The sequence below is a fragment of the Dendropsophus ebraccatus genome, chromosome 12 (assembly GCF_027789765.1).
Source record: "Dendropsophus ebraccatus isolate aDenEbr1 chromosome 12, aDenEbr1.pat, whole genome shotgun sequence".
Lineage (NCBI taxonomy): Eukaryota > Metazoa > Chordata > Amphibia > Anura > Hylidae > Dendropsophus > Dendropsophus ebraccatus.
In genome coordinates this window covers 60,405,705-60,421,097 of record NC_091465.1, presented here as the reverse complement: position 1 = coordinate 60,421,097, position 15,393 = coordinate 60,405,705, and the positions used below count along the sequence as shown (strand labels likewise).

Sequence of the window (15,393 nt, the reverse complement as noted above, 5' to 3'; positions counted from 1 at the left end):
GCTCCGTGGAGCGGGCGGATACAGCGGGAGGACCGCCTGGAAGACTGGGATACAGCCTATGGCTATGGCTGGATCCGCCCACTGCACAGAGCGGGCAGACAGCGGGAATCATTACCGAGGGTTCGGGTTTGTACGAACCCGAACCGAACTCAGTTCGGACCATCCCTAATCAGGGGTTATCAGCGCAGTGAAGCAGAGATTTCCTTGTCCTCTGCTTATTAACCCTTTTTTGTGTTGCAGCATGTAAGTGAACACTCGGTCACCTATACACTGCAGTACATAAGGGGTTAAGCAGAAAGACACAGGACAGCTTTTATTTCCCCTGGGCCCCCCTCCCCCACGAGCCCCATAGCAGCTGCCTTCCCTGCCTCTATGGTAGCTACGCGCACTGCTGCTACTGGAACCCTACCTTACACAGGGCAGCCTAGTTTGCACATCAGAGTGTCATACACAATTTTTTAGAAATCCAATTATCTCTCCAAGACAGATCTTCAACATATTGTACAAAAACAGAGATAGATATTTGAATTAATGTACGGACCTAGGACTGGGCTAGGCGTGGGTTGAGGCGTGCACTTACATATTATTGTGGAAGACCTGTGCTCTTAAAGACTTAACATATTGACACAATTTATGTAGGACAATCGGCACCTTCAGTTTGGACTGAATTTACTTGAAGAGAACTGATTCTAGCCGTCTCTTCTAATGTATCAGGCTTAAACTGAATTTCAGGAGTTTTGCTTGTCTCTAATAATAGGTGTATTAGTTCAAAGTACTTAGACCACCTCATGTATTATATGCTAAATATCTCCTCTGCCACAGGACCTTGCAATGGTAAACTCACTACAAGAGTTCACAAAGAGTCTGGATACATATAATAATAAATAATAATAATAATAATAATAATAACAATAATAATACAAATATTGCAAGTTATAGACACTAGATTCTTGAGAAGGGCTTTATTCTGATCACCAGCCTTTTTCTCACTGAGATGAGGAAAATAAGATTCTGCCTTGTGGTGGTTTTGCCTTTCTCTTGATCAACACTGCGTTTCTAGTCATGGAGGTGGAGCCATGATCTTTTTCTTATAAATTATAGATTATGTTAATTGTATTGTAATGACTACATTCTTTTTTGATTGACAGCCCTAAGGCAGAATCTATTACCATCTTATGATGACATATCTGTGCTCAGGGATATCCATCACAAAAGAATGGGTATGCCTTGGGATCATCAATCACGATTCTTCAGCCAAGTGTCCACAGCTCTATTGCTACAAACAGGTAAACGACATGTGGGAAAATTACAGAATTCCCTATAATGAATGCAGCTACTATTAGGGTGCGTTCACATGTATAGGATCTGCGGCAGATCCGCAGCAGATCCGCAGCAGATTTGATGGCCCAGAGTTAATTTGCATTGAATCTGCTGCAGATCCTGTACGTGTGAACGCACCCTTAATACATACAGGGACCAACTTAGAAAGCTTTTCACCTATGTTATAAGGCTGTGAAAGAGCTTTAGGAGGATGAAAGACTGATCTCCTCAAAATGTTAAAATAGGCTGTAAAACTGGGTTTTTGGTGATGAATAGTTTAAAGTATTTCACAAAAATGCTTTCAAATCAACTTGTGCCAAAAAGTGCCAGAGATTTGTAATTTACGTCTATTAAAAAATCTTAAGTGTTCCAGTACTTATCAGCTGCTGTATGTCCTCCAGGAAGTGGTGTGCTCTTTCCAGTCTGGAGACAGGAGAGGTTTTCTGGTTCAATGTTTTTATTAGGTTTTTTAAGAACAAATTACAAAAGAGAAAATCTATAAGCACTATGGGGATTTGCTACTGCTCTGTACAGTTCCTGACATGGACAGAGGTGGCAGCAGAGAGCACTGTGTCAGACTGGAAAGAATACACCACTTCCTGTAGGACATGCATGAGCTGATAAGTACTGGAAGACTTGAGATATTTTATTAGAAGTAAACTACAAATCTCTGGCACTTGCTGGGACCAGTTGATTTGAAAGACATTTTTTTTTTGGGTGAACTACCCTTTAAGAGTATTATAGTGAAATAGGGTTCCAGCATGTAACTCAGAATGAGCCTCAATGCCAAAAAGGGAAACAAAACAAAATGGACGAAATTCTGTATTGATAGAAAAGTTTATAGGAAAGTAAAACATTTGGAGCAATTACGATAAGTACCGTGCTGTCTCCCACTACAGACCACAATACAGTGTTGTGCCAGTTCTCTGTGGCAGGTATATTTATAATATATACATTATGAGGCTATGTTCACACTACGTATTTTTTCGTAAATCTACGGCCGTTATTGCACAGTGCAATAATGGCTGTGATTATTACGAAAAAATATGTTACATTGCTGTTTATGGGATTCCAGCCGGAACGTATACATATGGATATATGGTGTCGCAAACAACTGACATATCAGTTTTCAGCGGCCGCTATTCAGTGAATAGCGGACGCAGAAAACCATGTCAGTGCACACTATGGAGCGAGCGGATCTGGTCGCTTGATCCATAGCTTGCAGTGGAGAGTTCTGATGCCGGCGCACACGGATGCACCGCATCAGAACTCTTCGGCCCAAAAGATCATCTAGCCGGTACTGGAGTACCGGCCGGGATGAGCTTTTCAGAGACCGGCCGTTCTGTGACCCGGCCTGGTCATGGAACCGCCAGTCTCATACATAGTATGAACATGGCCTAATACTGTACTTTTTTAATAGCAGCAACATTGTCATCTTCACACAATATTAACTAGGCACATGTAGATAAAAATTACATCCTAGTTTTCTCAGGATTTATAAAGTACTGGGGTCTGTTCATGCACCTGGAAAAGCTAACCTCTCTTACCAAACTCCGCTGACACATCGTGTAGACAAAGCTCTGGGTGCTATGGTAGATCCCTGTTGCATAAATCCTCCAACTGGAAACCACAGACTGTTCCCAAGAGAATACTGGTTTATTAAGAGATTGCATCTCCCCTGTACACATGGATGAGGGCTGTACCATTCATATGGAGTCAAGCTGAATAGACAGAACACAACATATCAGAGACATTAATGGCAAAGGGAGTAAAAACCTTGACAGACATGCCCCAGCTACATGGTAATTCAAAATTATTGAAGAATGAAGGGGTTGCCTGACCAATTTTTCTCATTGGAATAGACCATTTGCCTTGGCAGGGAAGAGTATTTCTCTAAATTAAGTATATGTTAAGTATATGTCTATCAGGCTCAGTGATAAGTGCAGGTCCCTTGCAATGCTGTAGTTCTTGGTTCAAATCTAGATGTGTCATTTTTGTTTCTTTATTTAACTACAATAGATAAATATTGCACTATGTGTTACCATATATTACAGCAGTATGACGGCTTAGGGGTTAGCAACTTGGTTAAGGGTTGAAATCTCAGTAAGGGGGTGGTGTTCTTCTTGTCTCCTTATTCAAAATATTGTGTAAAATCAGGGAATCATTTGCATGTAGACAGGGCTGGATTATGGTTGCTGGAGACCCCACCATTTTTTATCAGGTGGTATCTGCAACCACTGCAGTGTCTGTCAGTCACTTATATTATCAAATAAGCTATTTTCCAAGACAATTCTATCTTTCAGCCACTGTAGGACTATAAACCCCACCATGTAGATTCTAGGAGTTGTACAAACGCACTACAGGAGGCCAACTCATGAGAGGGTGGGGTTTAAGTAGTCCTGGGAAGGGGTCTAAATGCCCGGGGAGTCCGCTAATTTACCTTAGCAGTGAACAGATAGAATGGTGACTCAGCACAGAGGTGAAGCACTGGAGGCGGGCCGACTCACCCTTAGTGGGAGGAAACCTCCGCCCCTCTATGATAGGGTTCCATTGATTCTAATGGAGTGACGTCATGGAGGGGCTGGGGTTTCTTCCCACTGGGGGTGGCTCGGCCTGCCTCCAGTGCTTCAGTCTGGTCCTGGTGGTACAGTCACTTTAAAGGGGTTATCCAGTGTTAGAAAAACATGGTCACTTTCTTCCAGAGACAGCACTGCTCTTGTCTCCAGTTCAGGTGTGGGTTGCAATTAAACTCCATTAAACTTCAATGGAACTGAGTTTCAAAACCCGGACCCAAACTGGAGACAAGAGTCATGCTGTCTCTGGAAGAAAGTGGCCATGTTTTTTTAACACTGGATAATCCCTTTAAAGACTAGGGCAGCACTGCCTTGTCACTGTAGAGCTGTATAATACAATACAATTGCCATTGCTCATATTGGTCTCTGTCCCCAGCGGAGCTCCCAATCTAAACTCTTAACTGATCGCTATGTTTTAGATTATGGGATGTAATCAATGTAAACACATGGGTTGGGGGATTATCAATCCTATGCCTGATATATCATGATTTACACCTGCTACTAGACATACATTTACACCTGCTCACCGGATTTACTGACACACATGCACCTCTCAGGTATGCTCAGGTGTTTTATCAATGAACAAAATGCAAAGTGGATGTGGATAAGAAAAATAGAACAAAAACAAAACTAGCTACGACTCTAAGACTGAACTGTGCACAAAACATAGGTTTTGGGGGGCAGAAAAATGGCAGCAGGTGCTCTGGACTGATTGAACACAATAGTTTTCAGCTTCTTAAAAGCAAATGGGAGGTGTCAGATTGGATCCAAATGTTTATTCTGCAGGACAATGACCCCAAATATCCATGTCAATAAGAAATATTACTGTAAAGAACAAAAAGGAGCAGCCGACATTCACAGAAGATGGTTAGTTCTCCAAGATGTCTAAGCATTCGTACTTTACGTTGGCCCAAAACTTTTGCACAGTGCTATATAATATTTCTTTATTTAATTATATTATATCTTATTATATATTTATTTATATCATATTGTATTTACTGTGGACATGTTTTCCATAGACACGTAGCTTTATCCATTTTGTTCCCAGTTTACTTTCCACCAGATGGTTAGAATGTTATTGGATAATTACATGTTTAGTAACATATATTGGTCATGTCCTTCATAGGTGGGTAGCTGTATAGTCTCATCTTATATTGTCTTCTGTGTTTTCATATGCGTACAGATAATTGTGCAGCCATAATTATGTGCTGCGTGGAGCGCAGACCTGGTTAATTAATATTATGATTGTAGTCAGGCAAAGTGACATTCCACCAGTGATGCATCCCAAGGTGACTGCAGCTCAGCCCACACTGTCTGCACACTCCAGACTCACTGACTAGAAGAAGAAAAGAATAAACAAATATGCCAAAGGTGCCTTATTAAGCTCGCTTTACACCCGACACTATCGGAAATTTCAACTGCCCGCTGGCTGTATAAATGGAAAACCTAATTTAAAGAAAGAAATAGCATTATGATATGAGTTGGTATAAGCAATGGGATCATTTCTGTCATCTTTTGTTTCATTTTATTATTTGTATGTAAAATAGGTATATTTGATACCACATGTATAATGTGAATCAGAAGATAAGATGTATAAGAAAACAAGCTGTGTGTACAGAACCAGTGCATAGGCACTTATAGCTGCAGCCACCACTAGGGAAAGCTTAGGCACTTGCAGACATCAGTGGTATACCATTATGCAGTAGGCTCCCAAACTCCCTCTACTGGTGGTTATAGGTACCCATCTTATTGTGTTTTAAATCTATGTGCATGCAGAGGGTTTGGAGACAGACAGGGAAAAGCTGCTCTAACTATGTTTACATTCAGCTGATTCAGCAACGAATCTACAGCATGTGAACATACCCTAAAGGTAAGGCAGTGTGCTAGGTGAGTGGTTTTTTTTTTATTATTTCTTCTGCAGCCCTGGCAATAAATAGAAACATTTTAGTGTCTGGAATATTTATTTAGGGTAGCTTCACACATACCGGATTCGCAGCGGATCCTGGTAGTGTGAAGTTGAATGGGTCACATATCCACAGTGGAATTTTCATTCCACTGCAGATATGTAACCCAGCCCCACTAACCCCACACCGCCCACAGCCCCCGGCCCGTAGCATACATTACCTGCTCGGCTGTGTGTGAGGCTTCTGGCTGTCCCCATCAGCCAATCAGTGCACGGCAGCACTGATTGGCTGATGAGGAGCGAGGGGAGCCAGAAGCTTCACACAGCCACGGTGCCGAGCAGGTAATGTATACTCCGGGACGGGGGGGGGGGGGGGGGGGGGGGGGGGGGTGAAAGGGGCCGTGTTACATATCCACAGTGGATTGAAAATTCTGCTGCGGGTATGTGACCCATTCAACTTCACACTACCAGGATCCGCTGCAGATTTCGCTGCAAACTCGCAGCGTGAAATCCGCTCTGGATCCAGTACGTGTGAAGCCACCCTTAATAAATATCAACACTTGCACTGTGAAAACTGGAAATACAGCAGTTAGGTTCTGGTCCTCTAGATGTTCTTCTAGAAACAGGGTCAATGTACGTGAAGCAAATGGCAATAAATATAGTAAATTTTACCGAGCCACAAGGAACAACACACAGCTGACAGCCAAGTAGCCTAGTAGCATGAAGAGCCACACACCAGGTGAGAATGGATCCAGGAAAGAAAAGTATCCAGGCTTCCTGCCCTATGGAAACAAACAAAATCAATATACTCAAGGTATATGAAAACTAGATTGTATGCTTTTAAAGAGGTGTTACCATCTTAGCCATTTATTTTGATTGCAATGGATTGAGAGTGTCCACCAAATGTGTGCTACTATACAGATGTAGCAGAGTTTACAATCAGACATGGTAGCATCCTATGACTGTTAAGCTCTGCTGTGTCTGTACCCCTTATGTGATTTTATGCAAAACTACAGAAGTTGGGGATAATCTTCCGAGGATTTACTTTGCAGTTGTTATCCATGAGGCATGTTATTATATTGTATTATAAACCACAATGGCTCATGTCCTGACAACATACAATGGATGTTCCTAGATAGTTAGAGTTATCACATTATTATAACAAGTCTCCAGTAATATATTCTTAAGAACACACAGATCAGAGAAATATTTCATCTCTGCATATATTTAGACTAGACCCAGGTAGTGACATCAAAGGAATCTACAAGGAATTATAGGGCATAAAAGGTATCTCCAGTGAAAAATAAAGATTCGTTGTGTTCATAGATCTTCATCCATATTACCTTAATGACAGTTCCTTTTTGTGATACAAAGACTGACTGCCTGAAACAGTGCAGAGGCAGCTGCAGTAACAGGACTGGAGCGCAAGATTCCTCTATAGACACACAAAAACTTTTTGGAAAATTTATCAACGTCCCTTGAATTGTGGGATGTTGTGTCAAAAAGTTGCAACTTTTTAAGCAGATGTTGGTGTTTAAGGCTATGTTCACACACCGTGAACAACCGGCCGTCTGTGACCCCGGCTGGGTCACGGAACGGCCAGTCTCTGCCCGGATCATCGCGGCCGATACTTGAGTACCGTCCGGATGATCTGTCTGGACGCAGAGCTCTGATGCGGGCGCATCAGCGCGCCCCCATCAGAGCTTCCCCCTGCACACTATGGAGCGAGCGTCTGCAGCCGCTCGCTTCAAGTGTGGACTGACAGGCTTTCCTACGGCCGCAATTTTTTGAATTGCGGCCACAGAAAACTGACTTGTCAAGTTTTTTTGCGGCCCCGTACGGGATCCCGGCCGAAGCGCATACTATGTGTATACACTCCGGCCAGGATCCCATTGAAAGTAAGGCATTGTTCCACCACGCCAAAAGTATGGCCGTTGTTGCCATTGGCAACAACAGCCATACTTTTACGTAGTGTGAACATAGCCTAAACTGTTGCGACTTGTGGTTCCTGGTTCACCTTTCAATTGAAAAATGTGTGCGGCTGCATTAAATCTTTACTTACTACACTAAGACGTTTAGGGTAGATTAAAATTATACTTCACTATAGAAAATTTTAAGATGAAAAAATTCCTGCACAAAATTAGTATAGACATTGAAAAAGTGTAAAACTTATAAGCCTGGGTCTGCACCGCTGGGTGTTCTCAAATGTTCAAACAGAAGAAGGTTAAATAAATATATCACAAATCTATATAGTATTTGCTGTGGATGAAATGTCCAATCTCCTTGTTTAAGAACAACATAAAATCATTGAATGTGGCTGAAGAAAAAGGAACCATATAGCAAATTCAACTAAACCCCTTCAAAGAAAGGGACACAAAGATAATATACTGTAAGTCCTAGACAACGTTCATAAAAAGTAATGGCCGTCCACCTATGGAAAGCAAACGTAGGAGGAAGCCACAAACGGAGTGCAAATCTACACTAGCTATGAACTGCCTTCTTTGTAAGGCTATGGTCACACGCTGTACAAACAATGGCCGTTGTTTAACACTACCTATGGACGGAATTTATGATCATGATTCTTAATTCTTAAACAAAGGAATGGTTATTGATAGTCCAGCGTGTGAACATAGTCTAAAGGCCGTATTACACAAAGCGATTATCGGCCGTATTTGGCTCATTATAATCGCTTTATGTAATAGTAGGCAATGATCAGCCAACAACATTGTCTTTTAATGTCTTTCAACATGTAGAAAGACAAACGAGGAGCATAGCAGCGATCTGCTGCGGTCACTTGTTGCAATAGGAGGAGCAGACCGCCGTTACCTCCTATGGGCTCCGTGGATGATCTAAAGATCGTCCAGGGAGCCTCCCCGCGGCCCCCCTGCACTCACCCGCTTGCTATGGGCAGGTGTAATAGTGCTGCCAGTGAGTGGGGAACAAGGAGCGAGCAAGAGCTGACCTGACAGGTCGGCGCTCGCTTGATCCAGGAGATTGCCTTGTGTAATAGGGGCTTTACTTTGTGTAGATTTGTGCAAATTTATGATGTCGCTTGTACCCACACAAAAACGTACATAGATAAGGCAGGCGGTACATAGATCTCAAATGATAAATCACTGCAGAAATTAAAGTCGCCAGTAATTAAAATCATGTAAAACTACCAGATTACAGCACTAATTTTTTAAAATCTAGATTAAAAACTTGAATTTATATGCTGAAGTGCATATGCTAAAAGCCTTTAAATAGATCACTGAAAGTATGTTTAAATGGGAAGTAGTATAAGTTAATGGTGTGAGCTTGAGTTTTATTATGAAGGCATTAAAGTACAAAGAAGGGATGTTCTATTCAGAATGATTTTTTAATGTTTTGTCAGTTTAAACTAGTATTGGCCATGCATATAAGCTAGCTATTGGGTGATGGTATCGGGGCCCCTAAGTTTGAATGAACATGCAGGAAAGTCTACAGGAAAGGTCACTTGACTATCTAAATAATAAACAGTATAGCAGGAAATAAAAAGTGGGTAGAGAATAATGTTTTACTCCTGGTGTCACCATCTAAAAGACATACAAGCAAACTCTATATTGAGAACCCGTCATTATTTAACTAGATCTGGGAGTGTCAGAGTAAAAGGAGAGACTGGAAAAGGCCCAATGTGAGGCCGCAAACAAGCGCTGAACAATTGCTGTATCATTAGTGCAGCCATTTAAATTCACTGTTAGTGGCTATGTTCACACTAAGTAAAAAAAAAATAAATAAAAAATAAAGGAAAAAGGCGGCCACTTTTTGTTTTTAAAAAAAAATCAGTTATTGTATTGAATTGCATTTAATGAATTGCATTGAAGTCTTTGAACACAGTGTACTAATAGATAGATGTCTTTTGAGGCGGATGTCAAATAACAATTATTTTTTTACGTCTTTTGCAAACAGCGGACGTTATTTTTTAGTTGTTCACACAGTTTTTCTTTTTTCACGTCCTTTCACCGTTCTTATTAAATTCAATGGCTTTTCAATAAAAGACACACCCAAAGGCCAATCAGTCCACTTGAACTACAATATTGTACCAAATAACAGACGTTGTTTTGGCCTCAAAATTGTGGACGTTTTTAAAAAAAATTATAAACGGACAAGAAAAATTGTTGTGGGAACATAGCCAGTAGCTGCACATCTCCTGTTTAGACAGAGAGATGTGCGGCCGATAGCGATGATTTTTAACAGCTTACTCGTTGCTTGATGGCTGTCTCTTGTACACCGGCCGAATACAAAATATCATAGCATGGGCTTTAGAATAGCCGACACACCATTTTTTTAAAGTGAAGTTATAGCAGGGGTGGGGAACCTCCAGCTGTTCCAACTACTGCTTTAGGGTCCTATTACACAGAGCCATTTTTAACGACTAACGATAAACGATTGCAAACAAGATTGTTTATCGTTAACCTGAAATCGTTCACCATATTACACAGAATGATAATCATTAATTACGATCGTTACTACGAACGTTACTATGATCGTTTATTCCTTCTGATCCCAGCAAAACAATGAACAATGTGTAGTTACACTGAACGATTAGTGAACAAATGCGGAATGACAGCAAACGAATGTGGAATTACAGCGAACGATTAGCGAAAGATTAGCGAACGATTAACAAGAATTTTAGGTTCAGATCTAAATCAACGATCAACGACATATGAACGATTTTTCGATCGTTGCCTGAAATTACACAGAACGATTATTGTTTAAATTCGAACAATATAACGATTTTTTGCACGATAATTGTCCTGTGTAAGGGTGCGTTTACACAGAGAGATTTATCTGACAGATTTTGGAAGCCAAAGTCAGGAATGGATTTGAAAAGAGGATAGATCCCAGTCTTTCCTTTATGACCTGATCCCTGTTTATAGTCTGTTCCTGGCTTTGGCTTCAAAGATCTGTCAGATAAATCTGTCTGTGTAAACGCACCATAATAGGCCCCTTAGCTTTGGCTGTCCAGGCATGATGGGAGAGCCAAGGATTCCTACCCCTGCTTAATAGTACCTAATCTACACATTACAGTGCATACATTCTGCTAAATAAAAATAGGCTATAGACATCCACTACAGTCCTGGGACAACCTCTATTTTATGAACAGACTGTAGTTTTATAGACAAGCAGCTTACAAAGAAAAAAGAGGATCCTTGACAAGAGCCTTACCATATGAACACGGTAAAGAATGCTGATTCCTAAAGTCATGAATGGTTTTGAGAAGTCGATCACCTTTTCTCTTTCTGCAGTGATTGTGAGTCCAGCGACAGCCAGATCTGCTTTCTGGAGGGATATAGACATCATACCCATTATTTTATACATTGTTTTAATATTCTTAAAACCTTTAAACATCTAAGAAAACAAATATACCATTAAACACATGCATGATTAACCCATACAGGCCAGGTAAGCATCTTTTTTGTTAGTAACTTCAGTCAGTATGTAATAATCCCATAATGGCTCCACTTATAGATTATTAATGCACACTTTACATATAAATGAAGGGCTAAGAATGAAGATACAATAGCACATTGACTGAAGATTACTGCTTTTACGACAAGTATTTTGGTTCCTAAAGACATTCGTAGCACGTGGGTTAATGACCAAGGGTCCCAGCTTCTAGACTCCCTCTTTCCACACTTAGGCTATGTTCACACAACGTATTTTTTTGTATTTCTAAGGGCGTTGTTGCCGATTGCAACAACGGCCGTTGTAATACGAAAAAATATGTTGGCTTGCTGTCTATGGTTCCGGCCGAAGCGTGTACACATAGCATACGCTCTGGCCGGGACCCCTAGCGGCACCCCAAACTGACATGTCCATTTTTTGCGGTCACTATTAATCGAATTGCGGCTGTGGCCGCAAGCTACATGGTGTGCTATGGTAAGTTCTGATGCGGGCGTGCACAGATGCGCCCGCATCAGAACTATGCGGCAAGAAACATTATCAGGCCGGTACTGCATGATCTTTTCAGAGACCGGCCGCTCCGTAACTCTTACGTCTTTTACGCCATGTGAACATGGCCTAACTGTGGGCTGTAAGAACCCGCACAGGTCTGGTGATGCACCCATACAAGGCCTCATACTGATTTTTATGCTAGGGTCTCCTCTGCTAGTTCTGCAGTTCACATAGACTTTGTAATTTATTTTAGATTTTTGATTATCTGTGATTTTAGGCCACGTGGTGAAAAATAGACTAAAATGTTTTGAGCAACAGTGCACAATAAATACACAGTAGAAACTAACCGACTCCAAAGGTGGGAAAACAAGGTAATAAATGGAATAGGAGGATTTACTATAGTACACAGAGATATTATACAAATTAGGATTATTTCATTTAGAAAAAAAAGAGTTGTGGTAATAACTATGGATAAATAAATCAGCAGTCAATTCAGAGATCACTTCCATGATCAGTATATACTGGGGGCTGTTTCTATCCCTTCAGGGTAGACTCTACGCCTGGAGGAAAAAAGTTTCTACATCAACCCAGAAGAGGATTCTTCACTGTAAGGGCAGTGAGACTATGAATCTCTCTGTTAATTATTCCTTTTCTACACTTGCTGATTACATGGGCTGAAGCTCACAGCTAAGCCCCATAGAATGGCTTACAGTGCACAGGTCACAGGGCATGCTTAGAAAACATTCCCTGTTTTTTCTCCAGAACATTCTGCCTGTATCCATGGGGCTTTCTGTAAAGAATATCTCTAAATTCTGTTAAAAACAGCTCAAACAAGATGGCCGCTCCCATAATATAGTTCAACAAAATTATAATCATAACAAAAATTAAAAAAAACAAAACATGATTTAGTATCTGATTCTAATCAGTAAAAAAGCAATCTAGGTGATCTATTATTACAGGAGGTGCTATATCAGCATAATCCTAATGTCAATCTGTTTAGGCAGAAGCTGGATAAGCGCTATCAGGCAATCATACGGTTGTTATCTGGGCAGATAAGGCACCTCCTGGCCGCCATCCAGGCAGGTTCAGGGCTCCAACCATTAATGGAGTTGCTGTTGCTAGTGATAACTTTGATAAGAGAGATATCATAGATATCATCCTATAGAAGCAAGATAGTCAGCTTCAGAGGACACCTGCATTTCCCAGGTCACATGATTCCCTGCAGTATCCCTCTGCGATGGATGCAATGGATTTCACTTGGAAATCCGTCAAGTCCAAATCAGCAATTTCCTCGTGAACAAAAACCAAGAACTTGGATTGGCCTCCTGGACACCATTGGAACAAATCCAATGAATACACAAACAGACAGGCCGGCACTTTATACCAGGCAGGGTTAATACATGCAAACCCCATTACTATGTCCTCTTGAGTGGCAGTATATTCAGCTTTGTACTGTATTTAGTGATCCAGGACACTTCCTTTGAGAGATCGATTTATGGCGCCTAACCCTTGCTGCTCTTGGAGTATTGTTTCAGTAAGCCATAATGACAACATTGTATGTGTTGTAAGGAACGACATTGGCATTCTGTCTGCTTCCCTACACACAATATAGTAATCTCTTAAGGTTTATGTAGACTTGCAGTGCACGGGAAGCCTTACTATGTGGCCAGTGTATAACAACTGTACAGGAATAATTCAGCGTCTGCCCTGGGGACACAACTATCTTGTCTGATGTCCATTTGCTCTGTACAGCAGCATTTTGTGTCACTGCGAGCACCAGAATGAGCAAACCAGAGGCGGCTCTGGCATACTGCATGAGCATTAAGCATTACTAGAAGCCGCTAGATATGTGGGGAGACAAGGACAATCACTTATTCAGTTTTGTATTTAGAGATGTTATAGGGTAACATCGCCGGCTTAATGTGCATACGCCGAAAAGCATTTGCTGTGCAAACAGCGGGAGCTTGTATTATCTCCCTGAGTGATGGAGTGAGGCTAGGGAGTCAGACAATATAGTAAACAATGCTAGGCTTTGGTTATGTTCACATTTGCATTTGGAGATCATATTTTTTGTTCACTAATGGACTGTCATGAAGAGCTAAATTGCTGTCAATTCTGTTTCCTATCGCGCCAACATCCATTTTCTATCTACAATCGAGGGATGTGTTAATGAATGATCAGCCGAAAATAGCTGGAGGTAAAAGACACGTAAGGATTTTTTAAGAGCTTGAAATCCAATAAAATATATACTTCACTGGTCATCACAAATACTTGTTAGGCCTTATTCACATGTCCGGAAAAGTTGTCCGTAATTGTGGATCCGTAACCACGGTTCAACTTAGAGCACAATGATATATATTGACAGTCCTTGTTAATTTTGATCTGTAATCCGTTCAGTAAAAAAAGACATGTCCTAGTGCGGATTGTGATTGCGGTACGGATTACCAATAGATGTCTCTGGGATCCGTATTTTTTTACGGACGTCACCGTTATCACAACCGTGACGTCCATAAAAAACACAAATCAAATCTATGCAAACTAGTACTATTCACATTTTACGGAAACGGATACAATTACGGATGCAAATACGGCTGATTTTCCACAGATCACAGTTGCCACTGTTTTGCATCCCAGAAAAATCACTGAATGTGTGAATGAGGCCTTACAATAGAAATTACAATTGTTTGTATACTCTAGTATACAAATGATTGCAATTACTGTATGAACGAATGATATGTACATACACCGAAAGATTAATGAATGATTAGCGAATAGAAATGAGCTAACCGGGTTCGGGTTCGAGTTGATCCGAACCCGAACGTTCGGCATTTGATTAGAGGGGGCTGCTGAACTTGGATAAAGCTCTAAGGTTGTCTGGAAAACATGGATACAGCCAATGACTATGTCCATGATTTCCACATAGCCTTAGGGCTTTATCCAACTTCAGCAGCCACCGCTAATCAAATGCCGAAAGTTCGGGTTCGGATCGACTCGAGCATGCTCAAGGTTCGCTCATCTCTATTAGCGAATGATTAACAATAATTTTGTGGTCAGCTGAAAAGATGCGTTCAACAACATAAGAACGAATTTTGGTTAGGCGTTTGATTGTTGCCTGCATACACTCTGAAAGATTATCGATTGTATTAGAATCTTTCTTTTATAAGGGCACTTTTATGGTGCGTTTACACAGACAGATTTATCTGACAGATTTCTGAAGCCAAAACCAGGAACAGACTATAAACAGGGAACAGGTCATAAAAGAAGGACTGAGATTTCACCTCTATTCAGATCCATTCCTGGCTTTGGCTTCAAGAATCTGTCAAATAAATCTCACTGTGTAAACGCACCATTAGGGTCTGATTTGAGGCAGCAAACGAGTGCTAATCAGCAAGCTCAGCGCTCATTAAATCGCAGACTTGTGTATAAACGATTGCTGGATCATTTCAGCAACCATTCATAGGCATTGTTATATGACACACATCCTACGAACACTCATTTTACCACAAATTAACAATTCACAGCAAAATAGCATCAAAAATGCTTCATTGACGCAAAATAAACGCCATGGGGGAGATTTATGAAATGGTGTAAATATACACCTAGTGTAATCTGCCCACAGCAGCCAATCACAGCTCAGCTTTCAGCTCTGGTAGAATATAAGAGGAGCTGTGATTGGTTGCT

The 15,393-nt window shown here is 41.1% G+C and overlaps 1 protein-coding gene across 1 annotated transcript in view; it reads right to left on the bottom strand.

Annotated features, from left to right (window-relative positions):
* GRIK4 (glutamate ionotropic receptor kainate type subunit 4) overlaps positions 1–15,393 on the bottom strand; it is a 219,493-nt gene that overhangs the window by 9,203 nt on the left and 194,897 nt on the right. Inside the window, exons 13-15 of the mRNA XM_069948873.1 lie at positions 10,984–11,097; positions 6,469–6,578; positions 2,868–3,041 (exon numbers count right to left, since the gene is read on the bottom strand). Coding sequence (XP_069804974.1) covers positions 2,868–3,041; positions 6,469–6,578; positions 10,984–11,097 — 398 coding nt within the window. The remainder of the gene's footprint in view (positions 1–2,867; positions 3,042–6,468; positions 6,579–10,983; positions 11,098–15,393) is intronic.